The sequence below is a fragment of the Carassius auratus genome, chromosome 18 (genome assembly GCF_003368295.1).
Source record: "Carassius auratus strain Wakin chromosome 18, ASM336829v1, whole genome shotgun sequence".
Classification (NCBI taxonomy): domain Eukaryota; kingdom Metazoa; phylum Chordata; class Actinopteri; order Cypriniformes; family Cyprinidae; genus Carassius; species Carassius auratus.
Window position 1 is genome coordinate 16,288,766 of NC_039260.1, and position 24,283 is coordinate 16,313,048.

The 24,283-nt window shown below is 39.2% G+C and overlaps 1 protein-coding gene across 6 annotated transcripts in view; it reads right to left on the reverse strand.

Annotated features, from left to right (window-relative positions):
- Positions 1-7,438: 7,438 nt before the first annotated feature.
- The window catches only part of LOC113118545 (liprin-beta-2), a 37,175-nt gene continuing 20,330 nt past the window's right edge, over positions 7,439-24,283 (reverse strand). For 2 of the 6 annotated variants that reach the window (XM_026287796.1, XM_026287797.1), the window contains 10 exons: positions 23,936-24,050; positions 17,921-18,053; positions 17,690-17,809; positions 17,430-17,577; positions 17,119-17,230; positions 16,946-17,034; positions 16,725-16,847; positions 16,497-16,622; positions 8,005-8,193; positions 7,439-7,917 (listed from right to left, as the gene is read on the reverse strand). In XM_026287796.1, coding sequence (XP_026143581.1) covers positions 7,714-7,917; positions 8,005-8,193; positions 16,497-16,622; positions 16,725-16,847; positions 16,946-17,034; positions 17,119-17,230; positions 17,430-17,577; positions 17,690-17,809; positions 17,921-18,053; positions 23,936-24,050 — 1,359 coding nt within the window. In that variant the 3' untranslated portion in view covers positions 7,439-7,713. The remainder of the gene's footprint in view (positions 7,918-8,004; positions 8,194-16,496; positions 16,623-16,724; positions 16,848-16,945; positions 17,035-17,118; positions 17,231-17,429; positions 17,578-17,689; positions 17,810-17,920; positions 18,054-23,935; positions 24,051-24,283) is intronic. The other 4 variants (XM_026287798.1, XM_026287799.1, XM_026287801.1 and 1 more) reach the window with 2 other exon arrangements.

Sequence of the window (24,283 nt, forward strand, 5' to 3'; positions counted from 1 at the left end):
GGTATTCGCAGTGTTCAGCTGGAGTGATGAAAGCCCTTTTCCATTCGTCTCCCTCTCATATTCTGATCAGATTGTACGTGCTCCTGAGATCTAACTTGGTGAAGATGCGAGCTTCACGGAGTTGTTCCAGGGAGGATGGAATCAAGGGAAGTGGGTAGCTAAATTTCACAGTGATTTTATTTAAGGCCCTGTAATCAATGCAAGGTCATAACCCAACATCTTTCTTGGGGACAAAGAAGAAGCTCGCTGTAGCTGGTGAGGTAGATGGTCTAATGTATCCCTGTATCAAGGTCTCTTCAACATACTCATGCATCGCTGTCTGTTCTGGAATGGACAGGGAGTATATTCTACCCTTAGGAATGGGCTCTCCAGGTATGAGGTCTATAGCACAGTCCCAAGGTCAATGCGGGGGTAGCTTGGCTGCTGTGGTCGGATTAAAAACATCTGAAAAGGAGGCATAGCATGAAGGGACACTGGTGGATACATTTTCCAATGGATTTTCAATAGATGTAGAGTTAATAACCATGGAATCAGGTTTGTCACAAGGAGAATGTACATGATTTACATGGATCAGCCATGGACGTCCTAAGATAATATCAGTCTGACTTTTTTCAAGAACAAATGGGGTGAAAGACTCGTGATGGGTATTTTGTACACTGAGAGTGATGGGTGCAATTTGTGAGGTCATATACCCTTGATGGATCATATCGCATGTCACTGCATAGATGGAGTATTGTTTCTGGGTTCTGATCGTTCGGAGATCGTGGGTTTTGGGGAGTTTTCCTGAGAGTTGCCAGCCGATCCGGAGTCCACGATGGTCGTGGCTGAAATGACGGTATCTCTAATTCTCAGAGTCACACAGATAGTTAATGGGGAGGACACAGAGGGTTTAGGAAAGACTGATCTCAGCATTAGACGTGGGGGACGAGATGGGCAAATGTGTATGAAGTGATTTTCATTCCCACAGTAAAGGCATAATCTATTTTCTCTTCTGTGATTTAGTTCAGCAGGAGTCAGTCTCTTGGTATCCACCTGCATCCATTCTGGCTGTGATTCAGAAATTTTCTCAGAAGCAGGCTGATGGTTAACAGAAGCTGGGGCATGTGTGTCTTGATAACATGATTTGGATCTTGAGTGAACTCGCTGGGCTTGCTGCATTAATTTTTCTAACCCCATATTGTCATTGTGGGTGGCAAGCTGTAGCCGTGGTGCGGGATTCAGCTCTTGCTGGAACACCGTCAGTAAGGCTTTCTTGTTCCATCCGCTGTCTGCGGCCAGGGTTCGAAATTTAAGAGAATACTCAGACACTGATTTCTTTCCTTGAGGTAAATGCAATAATTGTTCACTGACATTTCTTTGAAATGGTTAATTAAATTCTGAAACGATGAAGTGACCGCTGTTTCCTGGAACCATAGTGCTTCTGCCCATCTCAGCGCAGCCCTGGATTACTGCTGAATAATGAATGATATCTTGGACCAATCCATGGGGTACTGGTGTGCATGTTATTCCAGTGCGAGAGAGCATTGTACCAGAAATACATTCCAGTCCTCCTCCTGGCCGGAGAAGGGCGCTGGTTGAGTGATTGTGGGAGCAATGTAAACCAGTGTGGGAGCGGGGTTTGCGGAAGTGCTGTCCTCAGGTTGTGTCGAATTAATCGGTGTTGGTCAAGCCTTCTGTAAGGATAGTACTCGGGAGACAGAGGTAACTGAATTCAACACAAAGTCTTTATTTAGACAAGGGTTCGTGAGAGGTAAGTAAGTGTAATCTTTGGTGCGGGTTCTGTGGAGTTCGTGTCCGTGGAAGCCAGGTGATTTAATTTCTGGGGAAGCCAGGTGAGTTCGTTACGTGTTGAGATGTCAAAGCCACACAATATGTGAATATCAATACTTTTCTCTTCTCTTTGCAGTGGGAGAACAATGATCAAAGAATCACATGGGCACTCAGGAGATATCAAGGTATGTAGGATAATTCAGATCACGGATAGCGCCATGAGCATTCTGGAGACAGGAGAACAAAGACACACACGTTAGCTTCACAAATGTAAGTATACGTTACTGCTGGTGTTGCCGTGAAGACAATGTAAGTTGGAGACAAGATTGTGAGGTCAATTCCTGTTGGAGGCTTGACAGTGAACTGGTGCATGGGAAAGTGTTATGTAGTGTCAGGGTAATGGAGATCAGGTGCTGGTGATTAGTACTCAGGGGAGTGTGAGTGTTAATGATTGGCTTGGACCAGGTCTGCCCGGTCCCTGACACCTTGAGAAACAATTACAGTATGAATCGGGCTTAAGACTTTCCTGAAGTTCATATTGTAGAACATTATATTTGCAGTCAAAACTAACGTCCAGTTGCTTTCAAGAATATACCAATCTGGTCTGTTTATAGCTATATAAAGATTAAATATGTTGATTAAATAATCCCTTCGTGTTCTAATTTCAGAGTTGCTGTGATATTAGAGCCTTGTGTCACATGTGTAATTCAAGTTTTGAGAGTTAAAACACATATTTAGGCATTATAATCACTCAAAGAGTTCATACATTTAAATTAGATCTGATATTGCACTAAAATCCTGTCACTCATGAATCACAAGGTCTGTCTGCAGATCCCTAGTGATTGGCTAAAAGTACAACAACAACGTCCACATCAGCATCAGCATCTCTACACTGCAGTGTGCCTGTGTTTATAATGTTGTGATTACTGGGAACCCGCCCAATCTGGCAACACTGTTTATAGTAACTGACCCCCACTGAGACACAGAACATTAATCCCAAACAGTGCCCAAACTCCATTCTCCTCCAACAGGTAACTTAAAATAACTAAAAAAAAAAAAATGTTAACAGTGAAGAATATTCCACTAAGTGTACACCCAAACTAGTCAAATGTAGTATACAAGAAATGCAAACTGAAAACAAATTGATGGAAACAAAGCAAAGCATTTCATTATGAATGAGCAAATAAAGCCTCATTAAGCACTGAGGCTTTCCCTGTTTGTCCCAGGGAAAGATTTGAGAGTGTCGAAAAACATCTGTTGATATTAGTAAAAGAAAAAAAAAAAGACAAAAAAAGAAAAGAAAGAAAAAGCAGCCAAAAGTCAGTGAAAGAAGCTCCGTCAGTCAAAGCACCCACCCCATAGATAGTTTCATGTTACATGCACAAATAAAATATGAAACAGTCTACACATAATGTACATATATGAATGGCATAAGGCAAATATTTTATTCTCAGGAATAATTTATATTCTTCTTTTTACTTGTATCACTGGTTATTAACAAATTTAACTGAATAAGTCTGATTGAAAACTTACTTGTAAAGTAAGATCTAGGTATTTGTGCATACACAAGTGAATTGCACACAAGATTGGACAAAAACTGAGGCTTCTTTTGTCATATATACGCAAGGCCGAGCGTGATTTCAACAAGTACAACATGTTCCTGGATCAACATCCTTGATGATCCTGCAACAATAGTCCAATCAACCAATCAGAATTGAGATGTAACTTTTAAGAAAATATCTGTTTTAGGCTTACAATCAGGGTTAGGTGCTTTATTAATGTAAATTATATAATACACTTTTATATTAATGGTAAGGTACTTTACAATCAGAATTGATTGGAAAGCAGCTGCAGTTACTTCTGTTTAATGCGGTATTGATTGCAATTGGTTTATGTTTTTAATAAAAAGCAACCTATCTACAATGAACAGAGAGAGAGAGAGAGAGTTAGATACAAAATATGCTGGGGAAGCAATGTAAAAAAGTGCACCAAGCCTCTCATCAGAGGAACTTGAAGATTTGCTGGACCTTGCCACCAGGTCAGATATCACTCCCCTATGGTCCACTTAATAAACTGCACGTTTATGGCCGCGTCTCCCTTTCGCGATAAGTAGCCTACACCTGATCAATCACTGATGAATTGGCGATAGGGATGAGTGCCATCCACCAGGATGTAATCCCCGGCATGGCGCAGAAGGGCGTTGGTGACAGTGTGGACGCACCTCCACACAGAGGTCTTGATTAGGCCGTATCCCTCTCCCACGACCTCGATGAATCTCTCTGTAGCAAAAAAAAAAAAAAAGAAAAAGAAAAAAAAAGAAAGACAGAAAAATAAAAGTAGCGCTGGGCTTCAGGGCTTTAAGCAAAATTCAGCCGCGTTAGCCTGGCAAGCGCAGGTCTGAGAAGGTCCAGCAGCTCCATAATGATCCAGCTGTCTTGGGAGGCGATTATTTTTTTATATAGCCACGTCAGGCAAAATGTCAAAAGGGCTTAAGTTTTGCTGAATAAAAAAATTGACATGGGATAAACGGCTCCGTGTCCGGCTCGGTCTTTGATTCAATACAAGGACACGTTAGATCGCTGCTATAGTTGGTCTCTTACTGGACACCCCCATGCTTACCCATTTATAGATCTTAGCCATTTAGAGCTAAATTGTTTGCCAGATTTTAATTATCAAATAATGTATTATCAATTCACTTTAATTATATTACGAAAAAGCCTAGGCTAATTACCACCACATAAAGTCAACTTCATAAATAGGCCTGTATCCATTGCGAACATAATTTATTATGAGTCTTAAAAATAACATAAAATCATTGTTGAGCCAAAACATTGTCAACATACCATAGTTGGACTTGTACTTCGCTGCGCTGATTTCTAAAGACTGCTTTACAGCAGCGTCTTGAGCTCAAACAATGCTAAGAGAGAGCTTACGAATGTTCCAGACCAACCTTACGAAAGTATGACTTACAGAAGAAATACTTAGCGTACGAACCTGTCCGGAATCATGCCATAAGGTTAAGAGAGAGGTTAAGGAATAGGTTAAGAACTACTTAGCGATAAGAACGTTTTGGGGAACCGGGCCTTGGTCTGTAGTGGCTTCACGAAAAACAGCTATCGGAGACATACTGTATATCATTGATTCATGTTTCAACTTAAGGAGAAACTCAGTTGACCACCCCCCACTGACCATCGACAGCTCAATTGAGAGAGTGAGCAGCACTAAATTCCTGGGGGTGCACAACACAGGATCTCATCTGGATCCTCAATACCATGTCACTCTCCAAGAGGGCACAACAGCGCCTACACTTTTTCCGACGGCTGAAAAGAGCAAGTCTCCCTCCACCCATCCTCACCACATTCTACAGGGGAACCATTGAGAGCATGCTGATCAGATGCATCAATGTCTGGTACAGTAACTGTAGTGCAGGAGAGCACAAGACTCTCCAGCAGACAGTAAACACAGCTGCAAAGATCATCAGTGCCCCATCAAAGCCAACAGCATCATGAAAGACCCCACCCATCCCTCCCACAGTCTCTTCTTGCTCCTACCACCAGGAAGACAGTACTGGAGCATCAGAGTTCAGTCCACCAGGCTCCTCAAAAGCTTTTCCCCCAGGCTGTGAGAGCCCTGAACTAAAATCACCCAGCCCTCCTTTGAAAACCCACACAAACCCCCTACCTCCTGAAACATGGACCATCTCACCTTCTTCGCCCCCCAAACACCCCACAACATAACCACATTGGAGAAAAACTGTCTGAAATGCACTGCTCTCTGCCCCTCCACCCCTATGGCTGCAGTAGATTCATCCTTTCCTTTTGCATCACCTCTGTACTCACTCTAGCTCCACCTCTGATGCTTGTCACCACATCATTACCTAGGTCTCCATTGCCAGAATTCAACAGCTTTTAATCTCCACAAGGGTTTCCATCTGCTCCTTCTCCCCAGTTGCTGTCAGTCATCACTGCATCATCTTGACTCCTCTTCTCCTCGACTCTGCCATGGATGTGTATATATATATATATATATATATATATATATATATATATATATATATATATATATATATATATATATATATTTTTTTTTTTTTTAGAATACAATTTTGATTTGATTTCATTGACATTTTATTGAAGTTTGTAAGCTGCTGATGGAGGAATTATATTTGGATAGTTATTACAACAGCACTGATCCAATTTAAAAACTAATTTACTTTAATTTTAAAATAGTTGTTAAAGCTATTTACTATTATGCTGATGTGCTTTTTCCTATGTTTACATTGTAAAGCACTTTAGGCAACTTAATTATATTTGTACAGTGCTATATAAAGAAAGAAAGAAAGAAAGAAATAATTGTATGCTAAGTCTTCCGAGTTCATATGTAGGCATGCGTCTATTTGTCCTCATTTACAATGAAGTAGTGTGTAGATATTGTAAACTGATCAATCAATCAATCAATCAATTACTGGTATCAGCAGATACTAAACGTTGTATCAAACAAAAATATGTATAAGTCATTACTAGTTTCTATACAGTGTTTAGAGAAACTCCACATTTGCGGGTGTTCCTATAGTATCACCCAGTGACATATCTTGTTCCCTTTTCAGAGAGCCAAGGTTATATAAGCAACAGACACATTTATTGTTAATTTAAGTCATTTTAATATTGCATCATTCATTTGTTCCTGTGTATTCAGGATGGAACAGGAATTAGTGTTACTGGTTTATCTTATAATGCATGATTTAAATATAGCAAACATGTTTTACTACAGTGTTTTTCAAAGGGCCTGTTCATATCATGAAAGAGTTTATTGGTCATTTCAAAACCCATTTTCCCTGCCATATATATATATATATTAGTACAGACCAAAATTTGGACACCCCTTCTCATTCAAAGAGTTTTCTATATTTTCATGACTATGAAAATTATAGATTCACAATGAAGGCATCAAAACTATGAATTAGCACATGTAGAATAATATGGAATTACTGTATATGCATAACAAAAAAGTGTGAAACAACTGAAAATATGTCATATTCTAGGTTCTTCAAAGTAGCCACCTTTTGCTTTGATTACTGCTTTGCACACTCTTGATGAGCTCCAAGAGGTAGTCACCTGAAATGGTCTTCCAACAGTCTTTAAGTGAAGTGAAGTGAAGTGACATTCAGCCAAGTATGGTGACCCATACTCAGAATTTGTGCTCTGCATTTAACCCATCCGAAATGCACACACACAGAGCAGTGAACACACACACACTGTGAGCACACACCCGGAGCAGTGGGCAGCCATTTATGCTGCGGCGCCCAGGGAAAGGAGTTCCCCGAGAGATGCTTAGCACTTGTTGGCCCTTTTGCCTTCTGTCTGCGGTCCAGCTCACCCCTAAACCATCTCGATTTGGTTCAGGTCCGGTGACTTTGGAGGCCAGGTCATCTGGCGCAGCACCCCATCACTCTCCTTCTTGGTCAAATAGCCCCTTGAGTGTGACTCTACAATTTTCATAGTCATGAAAATAAAGAAAACTCTTTGAATGAGAAGGTGTGTCTGTACTGTATATATATATATATATATATATATATATATATATATATATATATATATATTATTCATTAAAAGTAAAAGTAACATCAGGAAACTCAAATCAACTCATCAATTTGAAATTTCAGCATTGGAATTACCTAAAGACAGACAAACAACAACAACTACAATAATGATAATAATAATAATAATAATAATAATAATAATAATAATAATAATAATAATAATTTCCAATGTTAAAAGCCCATGGTCAGTCATTTCCAGCATTTCCAGATGATGCCCTGAATAATATGTTTGGGGCTTCTCCTGACTGATGTGGTTAATGCTGCAGTGCTGGCAGTTTATGGTGTTACTGGCAATAAGCACTGCTTTGTTTTGCTAAGAATGGTTAAATTGAAGAAGCAATTAATCAGTTTTTAGACCCAACCTTCTCCAGTCTGTCTGAGTCTCTGGCCAGGTTGGGGGTGATGCCCCTGAAGCTTCCATAAGACTGCTGTGGTGTCCCACACAGAGCTGGTGGGGTCCCTGTGTCCATAGGGCAGATATAATCTGCTGATTCTTCCACTCTGAGCTTTCTTAGTTGTCGGAAATGAGTGAAACCAAGCTTCTTTGGCTAAAACAGAGAAATTATTAACAATACAGAAATGAGACTTGGAATTTATGTGTAGCATAAAATAGATTATTTTGTATTTTGTCATACCCTGACTTTGGCAGTGGTGGTAAGGGGTGCATGCCCATTGGCATTGTTAAACTCCTGTTTCTCCTGCTGGGCCTGAGGCCCAACCAGTGAGTTAAAGTTAGTGGCGAGGTGGCGTCTGAGGAGGGTTTTCTGTGGAGGGATGTTGAGCAGCATGGCCAAGGTCTCTGACTGAAAGCGAGGCTCCAAGATCTGATATGGAAATACAAACTACTTAAAGGGATATTTCAGCCCCAAAATTCATGATATTTATTGTAACGTTACAGCTTAAATAAAATCAGTTTAAAATGATCAACTTAAAACAGATAAACAATTTAAAATAGATATAATACCATACATAAAATATTGCTACTACAGGTGCATCTCAATAAATTTGAATGTTGTGGAAAAGTTAATTTATTTCAGTAATGCGACTCAAATTGTGAAACTCATGTATTAAATAAATTCAGTGCACACAGACTGAAGTAGTTTAAGTCTTTGGTTTTTTTAATTGTGATGTTTTGTCCACACATTTAACAAAATCCCGTCAATTCACTCAATTCATCTCAACAAATTACAATATGGTGACATGCCAATCAGCTAATCAACTCAAAACACCTTCAAAATGGTCTCTCAGTCTGGTTCACTAGGCTACACAATCATGGGGAAGACTGCTGATCTGACAGTTGTCCAGAAGACAAGCATTGACACCCTTCACAAGGAGGGTAAGCCACAAACATTCATTGCAAACAAAGCTGGCCATTCACAGAGTGCTGTATCCAAGCATGTTAACAGAAAGTTGAGTGGAAGGGAAAGGTATGGAAGAAAAAGATGCACATCCAACCAAGAGAACCACAGTCATATGAGGATTGTCATGCAAAATTGATCCAAGAATTTGAGTGAACTTCACAAAGGAATTGACTGAGGCTGGGGTCAAGGAATCAAGAACCACCGAACACAGACATGTCAAGGAATTTGCTGAACCACAGACAACGTCAGAGGTATCTTACCTGGTCTAAGGAGAATAAGAACTGGACTGTTGCCCAGTGGTCCAAAGTTCTCTTTTCAGATGAGAGCAAGTTTTGCATTTCATTTGGAAACCAAGGTCCAAGAGTCTGGAGGAAGGGAGGAGCTCATAGCCCAAGTTGCTTGAAGTCCAGTGTTAAGTTTCCATAGTTTATGACAATTTGGAGTGCAAAAGTCACTGCACCCATTTACCAAGAGATTTTGGAGCACTTCATGCTTCCTTCTGCTGAGCAGCCTTTTGAAGATGCTGATTTCTTTTTCCAGCAGGATTTGGCACCTGCCCTCACTGCCAAAAGCACCAAAACCTGGTTAAATGACCATGGTGATGGTGTGCTTGACTGGCCAGCAAACTCACCAGACCTAAACCCCACAGAAAATCTTTGGTGTATTTTAAAGAGGAAAATAAGAAACAAGAGACCAAAAAATTGCAGATGAGCTGAAGCCCATGGTCAAAGAAACCGGGCTTCCATACCACCTCAGCAGTGCCACAAACTGATCACCTCCATCCCACGCTGAATTGAGGCAGTAATTAAAGGAAAAGGAGCCCCTAACAAGTATTGAGTACATGTACAGTAAATTAACATACTTTCCAGAAGGCCAACAATTTCCTATTTGTATTTTTTATTTTTATGGGTCTTATGAAGTATTCTAATTTGTTGAGATGATGGGTTTTTGCTAAATGTAAGCTAAAATCATAATTAAAATAACCAAATTCGTATACTACTTTAGTCTGTGTGCATTTAACTTACACAAGTTTCACAATTTGAGATTAATTACTGAAATAAATTACATTTTCCATGACCTTCCAATTTATTGAGACTCACCTGTATTTGGGACTGAAATAAGCATCCTAAAAAAAAAAAAAAAAAAAAAAAAAAACATTTGTAAATATCATAAAGGAGTCGAGGAGCAGCCTTTTGGCAGAAAATTAGCCAATCAAAAGTGTTTTCATCCTATGAGTAATACTGTGTATTTGTCTTCAGCTCTGTCCTGCAGTAATGTGCCTGCATGTGTTTCTGGGTCTAGAAATGGAGCAGACCACGCAAATCCACCAACTGTAGTTCTAAACTATGTGCATTTGCTTTCAGACCTCTCAGTAATGCACAGACAAATGTTATCAGAAACAATCCTGTGCCGGGGCACACAAACCCTAAGCATTACAAGAGTGCTAATATACTGTAATTTTCCATCAGCCTTGAGATTTCTCAGTGTGTCATTTCGATTGTCTGTGTTAGCATGTTCAAAAAAAAAAAAAAAAAAACTGTGTCTGTTGTCTGTGCATTAGTAACAATGATTTTTCAGTGACTTTTCTGTAGGTTACAAAATTAAAGTTGAAGGTGACTGTGTTACAGCAACACTATGCAACAATTGCTCACTGTTCCCCCGTAAGGTTCATATGCACAATTGTCTCTTACCAGTGTCATAATTGCTATATAAGCTTCCCCGTAGGGCAGTGCAATACATGTGAATTTGTTGACTAAGCTAACGGAACCTGTCATGTAACCATAATGTCTATAATATCCTATACATTGGACATTGTCATATGTTTATAAGGCTGTAAAGTAACATAGCCTCTATATTTAAATAACCGCTCGGATGTGAAATAGACTGGGGAATTAGTGGATCTTGGGTGTCAAAACAGCCATTGTCCAAAAACTATTAACTATTTAGCTTCATCTGGCAAAACCGTCTTTGTTTCTTTGCTGGCTCTGCCATGGCGTTGGTTTTGAAATTTGCATATTAGATTATGTTTTGGCTTATAGTTAGCTGTTGGCTAACTCCATTCAGGCTACAAGTAAAGCTGGTCACACAATTCCACTGGCAAGGAAATTGGCGGGGCTGTGTCTATCGACCCGAACAAGAAAATTACATAGTGTGCTTGTAGCCGGTAGAAGGCTGCTCAGGTACAGTAGCAACGGCATTAGAATTTGCCTATTTAAAAGTTATTCTACCATTAAATATTTTTAGATATATTATTTTAAGGTTGAAAAACTGAACAGTGTTGGTTTAATAAGCAAGTCATTAAATCATCTGGCTAACTGATTCATTCATTAACACAGATTCATTCCAAAAAACAGAACCAATTAACTATAAAATTTGGAGCAACAAAACAAACTACCTCAACCCTCTGGGGTTTTTCATTTAGGAGTCACACTCAAGACCTTTGTCCTGTCAATGTAATATATATTTATGTAATATTTTTCCTTGAATATTGAATTTTGAGAAAATTTTATGGTAATAATTAATATTTATGCAATAAGTATGATCTATTTTTCCCCATTGAAAATAATTAAAAAATATATTTATTTACATATAATTTTCATTTCATTTAATTATTATTATTAATGCTGTATTGCAGGTTAAAATAGAGACCAGGCTTTTAAAATCCCTTTTTTTAAGTCAGATTGGTGCCACCTGGTGGGAGTAGTGAGCAATAATTTCATGCAATACCATATTTAACCACTAGATTGATGTACAGCTCTCTATAGAAAGGCTTGTGAATTCCCTAGTTGTTTTTGCACATAATTTCTCCTTTTTTTAGGTTGTTGATTTGAATATATATTTTGTGATTCTCAAAGACTACTTTTGTTATTTTTTTTTTGTTTGGTTGGTTGGTTTAAATTGAATAAAAATGCAATTCATTCATCATAAAAAAAAAGTAGTGGCCTAATGGTTAGAGGGTTGGACTCCCAATCGAAGGGTTGCGGGTTCTAGTCTCGGGACGGACGGAATTGTGGGTGGGGGGAGTGCATGTACAGTTCTCTCTCCACCTTCAATACCACGACTTAGGTGCCCTTGAGCAAGGCATCGAACCCCCAACTGCTCCCTGGGCGCCGCAGCATAAATGGCTGCCCACTGCTCCGGGTGTGTGCTCACAGTGTGTGTGTGTGTGTGTTCACTGTTCTGTGTGTGTGCATTTCGGATGGGTTAAATGCAGAGCACAAATTCTGAGTATGCACTGTTAAAAATATTCCGTAAAATATACAGTAAAAAACCGGCAGCTGTGGTTGCCAGAATTATACCGTAAAAAATACGGTAAAACCGTTTATTGGTTTAACGGTTTTATACCGTAAAAAATATAGTTACGCTGTTGTAGGCTTAACGGCTTTACTTTATATTTACAAACTTATTAAAGTTCTGAAGTCTGTTTTATACCTTTGTATTACACTGGTAACCACCAAAAGCAGTTGGTGATGAGAAAGTCATGTGGTGAAACAAAGCCCATCACAAGCAGCTTTTAAATTATAAGATACATAGAAGGTGCACGGTGTCATTCACACAAGCACTAAACACCATCATGGTGAGACTCATTAAACTGAAATATGCAATAAACATTAATTTAACAACATTTTATGTAACATACAAACCTAATAAACATAACAGATGAGAAAAAAATTAAGAAGAAACATAGTTATTTCAAAGAAAAAACATCAAATTCAAACAAAATTTGAAATGCAACGCAGATAATTCTGGGAACGTAAGTTTATGGTTTTTCCCTGTAAAGTTTACAGGAAATTACCGTTAACCAGTAAACAGGTTTGTACTGTAGCATTTTCACAGTTCTTTACCTTTAAAATCATTTTTTACAGTGTGGGTCACCATACTTGGCTGAATGTCACTTCACTATTATCACTATTATCACTATTAAATTACAAACCTTTTACATTAAACATTTTAATTAAATCAGTTTTTTGTATTCAAAAGGCAACATCAATTATGAACAAAAAACTAAAATAACAGAAAAAGTATAATCATTATAAAACAGTTAATGGAGAATAGAAAAAAAAAAATAAGTAAGTGTTTTAAATATCATCCTAACTATATATACATATTATCTGCATATTTAAATACTAACTGTAATTAGTGTTTGTTGCACGTCACAGATCACAACTGAGTGTCTCTTGCAAATTGCATGATTGCACTTTGTGCAAATGATGCTCGTTTTCACATGCCTCTGCAAGCACCTTTGGCATCTTTTTATTTTGGCTGTGTGTGCGTGTGTGTGAGAGAGAAAGAGAAAGAGAGTGTGTGTGAGTGTTCAAGAGAAAGACACATTTCTCAATGTTCTCTGTTACAGTCTTACCAGCAGTGGTGTCAAAAGTACTGGCATTCATTACTCAAGTAGAAGTATAGATACTAGGGTTTAAAAAGACTTTTGTAGAAGTTCAAGTATCAACTCAAGCTTTTTACTCAAGTAAAAGTGTAAAAGTACTGGTTTAAAAAACTACTTAAAGTATAAAAGTAAAAGTAATGTAAGGGGAAAAAAATGCCATTAAGAACAAAAGCTTAGGCCGCACCACAGGGGCCTATTGTGTACTACCCCACCGCCTCAAAAAACATTTTTCTAAAGGCCATAGGCCATAATGACTATAATGTTCATGTTGAAAAATTTGGGATGCACTAGGCTTCCTGTTTCAGCCGCATATATAAAAATACAAAAATGGTGTGCACATCCCAAACATCCAATTAGGACACAGGTGCAAGACAACTAAATGATATAGACAAATAAAGAAGTGAAGTCTGAACACTGAAAACTACTGCTCCAGAGGAATTTAATTAAGCAACGTTTCGACCTTCAGGTCTTCCTCAGCCGCATATATGCCCATTTAAAATGAACGCACTTTAGTACAATGCAAATACATTAAAGGACTAGAGATATGATGACTAGTTGCCAATAAGTATTGTTATAGTGCAAAAAGTCAAACTTCAGAGGCTTGTCATCAATAACTTTTAATGGAATGTTTATGTACATCCATGATTAGCTGCAGGAATCTGTGAGGGCAATGGACAAGAACATTGGTGCAGGCTTAGTAACAATTACACTTGTATGGTGGTCTATTTACAGTTAACATTATAGTGCTGTCAAAATGAATGATTAATCCAAGTGATTGATCAAAAACTAAAACTGAAAAAGAAATCATAATCCTGATACTTTCTTGATTGATAGCTTCTTGTATTTGGTACATACGTCTGCTATGTCCAGTGTTCGGGGGGTAACGAGTTACAAAGTTGGTATAGCCTACTTATCACAACATTGTCAATCGCATCGTCAATCGAAAACGCTAATTTATTAAAACATCTCGCTACCGAACTACCTACAGTAGCTTAATTTGTGGAGGACGAAGAAAAAGCACTCATTTGGTAAATGAGCCAGTGAGAAATAATAACTTTTAAATAGGGTCCAGTGCCTTTTCGATACTTTTAAAATGGTACCGGCTCCTAAACGGTGCCTGAACCGATACTTTAAAAAAAAGAAACACAAAAAAACTATGGATAACTTTAAAGAACATTACAAATATTTAAAATAAATCCATAGCTTGTTGTGCAAGTTGTGCTTCCCTTAATCTAAGGCTAATAAATGTATTTCACAATCTGGGTCATTATTTAATACAAAAGCACACATAATGTTTCTACTGTATCTCTGTCACTCACTCTGATATAAAAGTTAACATGAGTGCTGTCTGTCACTGTTTTAAATCAGTTCTGTGAATTACTGTATGGTCATTCTTTATAAAGTAGCAACAATGTCGTTTTTAAAATACAGTACTGTGCAAAAGTCTTATGGAAAAATTAGTATTTTCTCCCCAAAAAGGGTTTTAAGCCAGTTATTTATATCTTTTGCTGTAGTGTGTCAGTAGGAAATACCAGTTGGTCATTAATTTTAGTAATAATCTAGTGCGATTCTGAATGCACAAGCAGTCTGACAACGGGAAAATTAATGTTTGGAAATGTAAACTGATATTTTATACTGACATACTACAGCAAAATATATAAATAACTGTCCGAACACCATTCTTTTAAGTGAAAATACTAAAGTGTCTAAGACTTTTGCACAGTAGTGTATGTATAAAGTACGTATGATTAAATTAAGTATATTTTAGTAAGTGTAATTAAAGTATGTGTTCGTTCATATGTGTTAAGGGCTAGATTTTCGCTGGAGGAAACGGCTGTGGTGTGATGAGCGAAAACTTTACAGATGAGAAACCGACTGCTACCTCGTGACTTTTTGTAAACTGTATTTATGACAAAGAACTGCACAGATATGGATATTCTAACAATCTATCGATAAACACATACCTTGTGTCCTCTGTTTGTTTAAGTGCGCATGCGCTGCTCCGTTCGCGGTCTGCGCCTCTGCGGATTGAAGAGCGCGCTGAAAGACGGGAGGAGACCGGTCTGACGCTGGTTTCATGTGAAATTTAAGCGGACTGACTCTGAGGCGATCGGATACCGGTTCCATACCCAACCCTACTTTTAAGAAATATATATTTTGATAAACGAACCCAAAACTGTCCTGGCTGGACTGTGATGTGATTTGTGTCACGTGCAGGTGCGATGGATCGCGTAAAGACCAATAGGGTGTCGGAATGGTATCTGTTTATACTTCTCATCCAACCACAATCAAATTCACTCCATCCGGATGGCGCGATTTATCTGGATAGGTTTTTTTTTTTTTTTTTAATGATGACAAGCCGGAATGAAAACAAGCCGAAATGAAATAGCAGTAACGAAGCTATTTTTAAAATGTAAGGAGTAGAAAGTACAGATACTTGCCTGAAAATGTAAGGAGTAGAAGTAAAAAGTCTGCTGAAAAATAATCACTCAAGTAAAGTATAGATACCCCAAATTTCTACTTAAGTACAGTAACGAAGTATTTGTACTTCGTTACTTGACACCTCTGCTTACCAGCCTCACAGCTCTCTCTCTCTCTCTCTCTCTCTCTCTGTGTGTTTGTGTGTTTACATGTGTTCAAGAGAGAGACGGTGTGTGGCTTTTGCATTTTGGACCCAATGTCTCCCCTTTATTTGATCCATTGATTTCATTTCACATATTCTCAATTTTCTCTGTTACAGTGTCAGATTACTCTATGTGTGTGTGTGTGTGTGTGTGTGTGTGTGTGTGCATGCACACACGGTTGTGTATTCAACAGAGAAACACAGTGTGAAACTTTTGCATTTTGGACCCAATGTCTCCCCATTTTTTTATTTGTGGAACACATTTGTGTGTGTGTGCGTGTGTGTGTGTGTGTGTGTGTGTGTGTGCTTATGTTTATGTGTGTCACTCAGTTTTCTGTGGCAAAAAAAAAAAAAAAAAGTGTATTTTATTAGTAAATTTGAAATTCCACTGAATGTACTAATTATTCTGCAGTTACTTCTGGCAGCAAAGATAACTAAATATAATTAATTGTAATTATGTAAATACATTTCCCTTTTGAGCTAATTCACTACATAGCCCAGTTCTAAATGTTGTTAATTTTAATAGGACAAGTATCTGAGTGCTAAATAATGTGACCCCTCAGTTTTTGACCAATAAATGCCTATAAAAAAGTGGTAGCCATCAATATAGAGACTGCAGTGTATTAGAAATGGTTTCACTTGCTGGATTGGACAATCCTGCCATCTCCATGACATCTATAGTATATTTAATGTATGGGAATATTTAAACCTCATTAGCTTTAGTACTTTAATAACCAGTGAAAGCTAACTCACAATTAGGCCTCCATGAACACCGCTGCCTCTAAGGTTTGGAGCATATTCAGCCAAATCCACTGACCTCAACCACTCCATCACACAATGGTTGGACCATTGCACTACCTCGGATGGAGATGTCTTATTCTGAAAAAAAAAAAAAAATCCCAAGTTTTGTCCTTTGTGGCAATGTATCCTATATAATTCTGAAGTTGAAATGGTGAGTTTTTAATCTGCTATTTGTCTTACTTCATCCCCTGGCCTGCGTCTCAGGCAGTTTGGGTTAAACTTATTAACGTGGAGAACATGGATGGCACATTTAATGCTCAGATGATGAAGCTGACTGGTGACTTTCAAGAACAAGAGATCATTCTGTGAGAAAAGAACATCAGTTTTTAAAGGGTAAAATATGTGAATATATTGTTACTCAGTATTTTTAACACAGGGATAGAGGCAACTTCTGGTCTCACCACTGTTAGGTGCTGTAGCATGCGACCATCCACCTTGCTTTCATAGAACTGATCTTTGTATTGTGGTAAACCAATGTCGTCAAGCCAACCTACAGATGAAAAGTAGGGTTTTCGCAAAGCAAGCAGTTGTATTTCCTTCAAATCTATCTAATTTCATTATTAGTATTACATACGTGTAACCCAGATGTGATCCAGTTCTGAAGATTTCTCCCTCGTCTTGTTACTAAAAGTTCTGAGAGCCAATTGTAGTTTTTTTCTGTGCAGAGAATGTTTAATACAAATCTCCTGTTGAAAACAGCACATAAGAGTCATGGAAACTGTACTTTAAACAATAATAAAACATAATATAAAAAATAAATGAATAAACCATGGTTAATCATGTTACATCATGCAGAGTACATTCTTATTAATATAACCCATAGTGACAGGCCAACATAGACGGCAACATAAACAAAATATGAAATTATATAAACAAAAAATAAACCTTCTCAAGCTCCTGCGGAGTGGCAGAGAGAAGGGTTTCTCCGCTGTCCACCCACTGACGTGCCAAACTGACATACTGCCCCAAACCAATGTCCTCCAGCCAACCACACACTTGTTCTGTCGTCCACTTAGAGAAAGGTATGTGTGCACTAATGATGACAACATAATAACATCATCAGAGTAATAACAGTTATTTAGCCTTATTGTCCTTTCAATGTCTATTGCACCTCTGTCCCGTTCTGTTTATGAAGGAAACTTTACCGGGATGAGCACCCAGAATCAGGAGTCTGTGTTAGCCGAGGCCCAGCAGTGGCCCTGAACCCTCCTCTCTTGAAGTGAGTGGGCTCAATGTCATCTGAGAGCACACCTGTCCTCTTCATCCTCAAAACAAACACATCCTGTCAGATGCTTGTTTTTCATTAGGAAGATGCAAGTAACTGTGGAATTTTCACAATTTAATGTTGCAATTAAACCTGGTAATAATCAACTCACTTTCCCCAAAGTTTGTGTATGCTGCTATTTTTTACATTTTCTTGTAAAACAGGAGACTGCTGGCCAGAGTCAACTCCAGAAGACACTGAAGAAATGTCAGAATTTGTTCTGTCCTTAATTTTCTCTGTAATTCCTTTGGGGGACAAAATAAATGAATGAATGAATAAATAAATAAATAAATAAATAAATAAATAAATAAATAATAAATTAAAAATTAAAAATTAAAAATTAAAAATTAAAAATTAAATTAAATTTATGCATTTAGCAGACGCTTTTATCCAAAGAGACTTACAGTGCATTCAGGCTATCAATTTTTACATATCATGATATATAATAATAATAAAGTTATTACTTATTGCTTAATGGCAAGTACCATAAACCAGCAACAGAATGATACAAAATATTTTCAAGGAAATAAAAAAATAAAAAAAAAGTAAGGCATTATTATGAGGAAGTTCAACATGTGCAAATGTTCATTATTCAATTTTACTTAATGTATGTATAATAAGAACGCTAGCAGCCAAGTGCATTATGAGTAATTGTTTAGAATTGATTTATGTGTTATTTAAGGAAGATGGTTGTGTTTTTGATACAACGTTATGTGTGTTTATGTTTAAATAAGTTTGGATGGGTTTGGCTCATTTACTGCCCTGTTATGTAAAAGTGTGGCTGTCACCGTCATAGAAAGAGATATGTAGGGGAGGAACTTGTGATATGGCATTGCCTGTGTAAGTTGCTATTCTGTGTTCAGAATAAAAAGAGAACATCAGACAGTACTGTCTCCTGCTGGCCTGTTTTGTCTGTGCCTCTGCTCACAGAGACACTCAGGTTTGTGCAGTGTATTGGACATGAGTGCGTGATCTCCAGGAACTCACTGCCACTTTCAAATGCCGCTTCCGGCAGAGAACCTCCGCAGAGTCAAGTCAAGTCAAGTTAAGTCACCTTTATTTATATAGTGCTTTAAACAAAATACATTGCGTCAAAGCAACTGAACATTCATTAGGAAAACAGTGTGTCAGTAATGCAAAATGACAGTTAAAGACAGTTCATCACTGTATTTAGTGATGCCAACTCTGTTAAGTTTGAATAGTGTCTATGCATTCATTTGCAAGCAAGTCAATGATATCACTGTAAATGAAGTGGCCTAAGCAACTAAGCAAGCCAGAGGCGACAGTGGCAAGGAACCAAAACTCCATCGGTGTCAGAATGGAGAAAAAAACCTTGGGAGAAACCAGGCTCAGTTGGGGGGCCAGTTCTCCTCTGACCAGACGAAACCAGCAGTTCCCTTTCAAGGGAACTTCGAACTGCATCCTCTAGGGGCTGCTATGGGGAACACCTCGTTGTGACCCGTGTCTGCAGCATACATTGAAAAAACACCAACTTGTTGGCTGGCGACAGCCTCTGACGTCACTATCGGCTCGACTATAGACAAGCACCGGGAGAACACGTCATTCATCTTCTTCGTCTTCACTGACTGTTCTGATTGAAGTGTACATCTGAAAGAACCGGTAAGACCGATCTTTCTCTGTTTATCAAGGCGACAACTAGCAAGCGTTTAGACAATGTGTGCATCCATGTCGGCGTTATTTGACAATGTGTGCATCCATGTCGGCGTTATTTGACACAATCTTTGCGTCATATGTTTGGGTGAAGAGCACGCGCGCGATGTCTTTGAGGAGGCAATATGCGTGCATCGTGAACATTTTTTCAATGGAAAAAGCTCCACTCTCATGCGTCTCTCTTCTGAAAGAAAAAGGAAAAAAAAAAGGCAGCCATCTGCTTCCCGTGGTTCAAGACCTGTCGCTGCTGAGGCACGGAGGAGAATGAGCTTGTGAGAATACAGGTGATCTGTCTGAATGGTTTAAAGAGGGACTTTACCTTTCACGCTCATGATGGCGGCAGACTAGAGAGAGCCTCGGGAGGATGATGTTATATCTTTAAACTTTCTGATACTGAGGTTAGTGCTCTGCTGGGTTTGGACCCAGGAAAACCAGGAAATATTTGAGGATGGTGAAGACGCTGAGGCTGAGCCTTCTCAGTTCTTCTGCCCTGCATATGTAGAGCTGTTGGAGGTTAATGAGTGAAAATTATCTTTTTGACCATAGTCCTCCAACATCCTGTCTTAATCTCCCTCGTTGCCATTTAGGCCCCTTCAGAAAATAATATCGCTTAAAGCTGCAGTAGGGAACTTTTGTAAAAATATATTTTTTACATATTTGTTAAACCTGTCATTATGTCTTGACAGTAGAATATGAGACAGATAATCTGTGAAAAAAAATCAAGCTCCTCTGGCTCCTTCCAGTGGTCCTATTGCCATTTGCAGAAAGCCATCCGCTCCTGGTAAAAAAAACAACCACTCAGAGCTGCGGTCCGTAACTTTGTTTGTGTCCAAAATGTAGAAAAATGAACATAATAAGCAAGTACACCATGAATCCATTTTCCAAACCGTGTTTTTAGCTTGTCCTGAATCACTAGGGTATACCTATAATAAGTGTTTATATTCTGACTATTTTAGATTGCTTCGGGGGTACCACGGCGGAGTAACCCAGTACCTTTGTGATTCTTCATAGACATAAACAGCGAGAAGTAGCTTCGGCTACAATGTTCTTCCGCAAGACGTGAGCAGTTCTGTTTATTAACCACTAGAGCATCAAAAGTTCCCTACTGCAGCTTTAAATGACAAGGCATACACAGTAGCAGGTCAGGCTGTGGCTTTATTACACACAATGCTGGTGCTTCAAGCATATCAGACGCAGGGGCCTTTTTTCTGATCAGGTAGCTGAGCTGCGCCGCACCACGGATCTCTCTCCATGCTACCAAGCAGGCTGCATCCGCCATGGGCGGGACTATGGCGGCCATGGTGGCAGTGGAGAGACATCTGTGGATGAACCTGGCAGACATCGGAAGGAAAGAAAAGGCTTTTTTCTCGATGCTCAGGTTTCGCCTTCGAAAATTGTCGGTATTTCCGTTGAGACGGCAAACTGAGAAGTTCAGGGAGACAAAGGCGCACTCTGCTGCTTTCAGATCCTTCCTTCGTTCCATGAAGGTCCAGGTCTGAGCCCGAACAACATAGGGGTCCTGGCCTGTCTTGATCCGAGGATCAAAGACGGGCACAGAAGGCTAGTGTCGCAACTTGCGGTCCTCCCCCACCTGCGGGCAGGGGTTAGAGGAATCGTGGGCAACGAGGAGGTAAGCAGAACCTAAAGGGTGTGATCTAGATGAGGCAGCGTTCTCGTCCGAATCAGAGTGATACCAAGGTATCTACGCATTCCCTTTAGGGATGTTTAACCCTCTGGAGTCTAAGAGGTTATCAGGAAAAAAATAGCCTCAAAACGCATATACTGAAAAACTGTGGACCGAGAGTGCATGGAGAGGAGATCCACCCCATGCAATGTAGATGAGAGTAAGCTGAAAAGGGATTTTCGAGAATGCAAAGCAGAGAAAAACTGTTTATCTTTACCGACCTGCCCCCTTTCCTCCCTCCTCTATTGGTGAACTCTGTCCCTCCCTTTCCTGAGTTTTGCCCAGAGAAAGTTACTGCCCCATGTCTAGCCCTGAGAAAGTCCCTGTTCTCTTGTTAAGGCCAAAGAAGCTTCCTGTCCCCACGTCCAGCCCTGAGAGGGCTCCTTATCCCAAGTTAAGCCTGGAGGCTCACAAATAACCACCCATCCTCATCTTCAGCCTCCTCTACTGCTGTTGTCTGGCAAACCTTCTGGTCACCTTCAGCCCATCAATATGGTGCGATCTCCACTTGAACTTGAACTCTCCGCCATGGCCCATCAGTCCACTGGCTCCACCAGGCTTTCTCATCCCTCAGGCTTCGCCTTACTCAGTTGTCAATCATCTATCGCCTTGGGACTCCACTCCTCCAGCTGTGCCTTGTCCCCCCGGCCTTGTCCGGTTCCTCCAATGCTTATGCTCCTCCTCAGTCCTCTGTTGCTGTAGCTCCACCATGGCCTTTTGGTTCCCCGCCTCTGCTTCGGTCGCCATCTGCTCTGCCTCTGCCCTCCGGATCCTCACCATCGCCCTGGGTCACTGGCTCTCTGTCTCTGCCTTGGGATCCTCCACCACCTGCTCCACCACAGTTGGTTGGCCCCCTGAATTCATCAGCCCTTCCTCCTCCATGGCTTCTCCCTCCAATGGCTTCACAGACAGTCGTCCTTATGGCTGTGGCCTGAGTACTGGCACCACATGCTCCAAGTCCCTCCTGTTTCCTCCTTGGCTCCTCCTTCCAATGTCACCTCCCCAGACTTTTCTGCAACCATCCTCTCGGGGGTCTGTCCTCCTCCAGAGCATACTCCCAGTTCCCACCATCCTTCCCTCTGTTGGTTCTGCAACAAAAATACACGCCTTCCGGGAGGGTGGTGAAATGTCAAAATGTCAGTATTGGACTGTCTTTAAGTTTTGCTCCCTGTGAGTTTCTACCTCATGTTCCCTTGTTTGGTCATTCCTGTTTTACTCTCCATGACCCAGTTTCTCCCTCATGTGCCCTTGTTTGTTGTTTGGTGGTTCCTGTCCCTGTCCTCGTTGTCTCTTGATTAGTCATTCTGTTCACCTCTGTTCCTCCCAATTCCCTTGTTATCCTGTGTATTTAAGCCCCAGTCTGTTCAGTCTGAGTTTGTTGGGTCTACCAGTTGTGTACATGTGTCTTCCTTCCCTTCCAAGTTTGCATTTACACTGTGTGTTGAATTTAATAAATAACAGTTTTGTTTATCCATGGCTCCATTGTTCCTTCTGGCAGCATATCTTGACAGCATGTATGTATGCATGCATTTACAAGTTAGAAGAGTGATTCTAATCCCATGTTAACATGTGATAATGTTTAACTGTTATGGTTATAATTCTGAAATAGTGTAATAATTGAATAATTAATTTCAGTTCTGCATGCTTGACGGCTATGGCTTTAATCTAAAGTTCATTTTTCCATTCTTTGTATTTTATTTTATTTTTTCTAACTAAGAGGATTTAATTTATTTTCTGCTGTTATCAGTTACGGAAAAATATAGGAGTGGTGTATTGCTAAAAATAAACTGGAATATTCCTATAAATACACACAGTGTCTTTTTAAAATTACAAAACAGTGAAAAAAGGAGTAAAGGAGGGAATGATTTGATTGTGGCATTCAGCCCTATTACACAGTTTTATGTATGAGTTACACGTGTTAAATTTACATGCAATTACCAAAGACAAAAGATTTGCTGTGCAGAGTTTTTTTTTTTTTTTTTTTTTTTTTTGTCTTCAGTACTATTAGCTCATTGTTAGAGATTTAAATTAAATGAAAGCAGCTGTGCTAATGGAGACTAACAGAGCAGGTTTTCATAGGCCTGCCTACAGTCGCCATGCTTATCAAAGCATGTTTGGGCATCTGGCAATGATTTGCCTCCCTTCAGTCAAGCTTCAGCTACAGGGTGGGTCCTGAACAGGTGGGGCCCACATGATAGATCTGGTTTTTGATGGAGACCCTTTCATAAGAGTACATAAAAGGCACAGGGTTTTAGGAACGGTCAAAGTGGTTTTACTCCAAAAAAAAATATTTCACCAGAGATGGGTGGGTATGTCCAGAGAGATCAAACACACACATAAGCAGGAAATCAAGATACTTGTTCAAATAATATAAATACATATATCTCTGCTATTTGCATTTGGACTATGACTGATTTTTATTATTATTATTGTTATTATTATTTTTAGAATGGTAAATAATTAATTTTAAAGTTAATTAATTTGAAGTTAATAAATTATTTCAGAATTATAGTACGTGCTCTTATAAAAGTTGCATACAAAGTCAAAATGGTTAGTCACTTCTCATGTCATTCAGATGGACTTTTCTAATTCAGATCTTGGCTAGAACAATCTCCAATATGGACTATGCCAATAGTCAAATTATGCAAGATTACCTGCTCTCAGAAAATAACCTCTATCTTCAAAAGGTAAATACTAAATTATTATAATAGGTTTAAAAGAATCAGCAGTGTCTTCACAATATGAGAAAGGTACTATGAAAGGATCTCATACTAAGGATGACGTCTTCATTCTTGTTCTCTGGTGTCCTCTGTTCCGATGCGTCACTCACTTCACTCTCTCCCTTCTCTGTTGGGTGTGTTGGACGTTTGTTATCAGCTGGCTGAGTCTATAAAAATGGGTGAGAAGTGAAGTGTAGGTAATAATGGCTGCTGCAGAGATGTTTAATCTTCAAAAGCCTCCTATTGTAGCATCAACATTAAACCACTCATAATAAAAATATGGCCATGATTTCAGTTATACTGACTTATTTAGTATTATTTCAACTAGACGATTAAGAGTAAAATATTATGACTTTAATAAATGAAGACAATGATGTATATACCTCCTCTGAAAGAACAA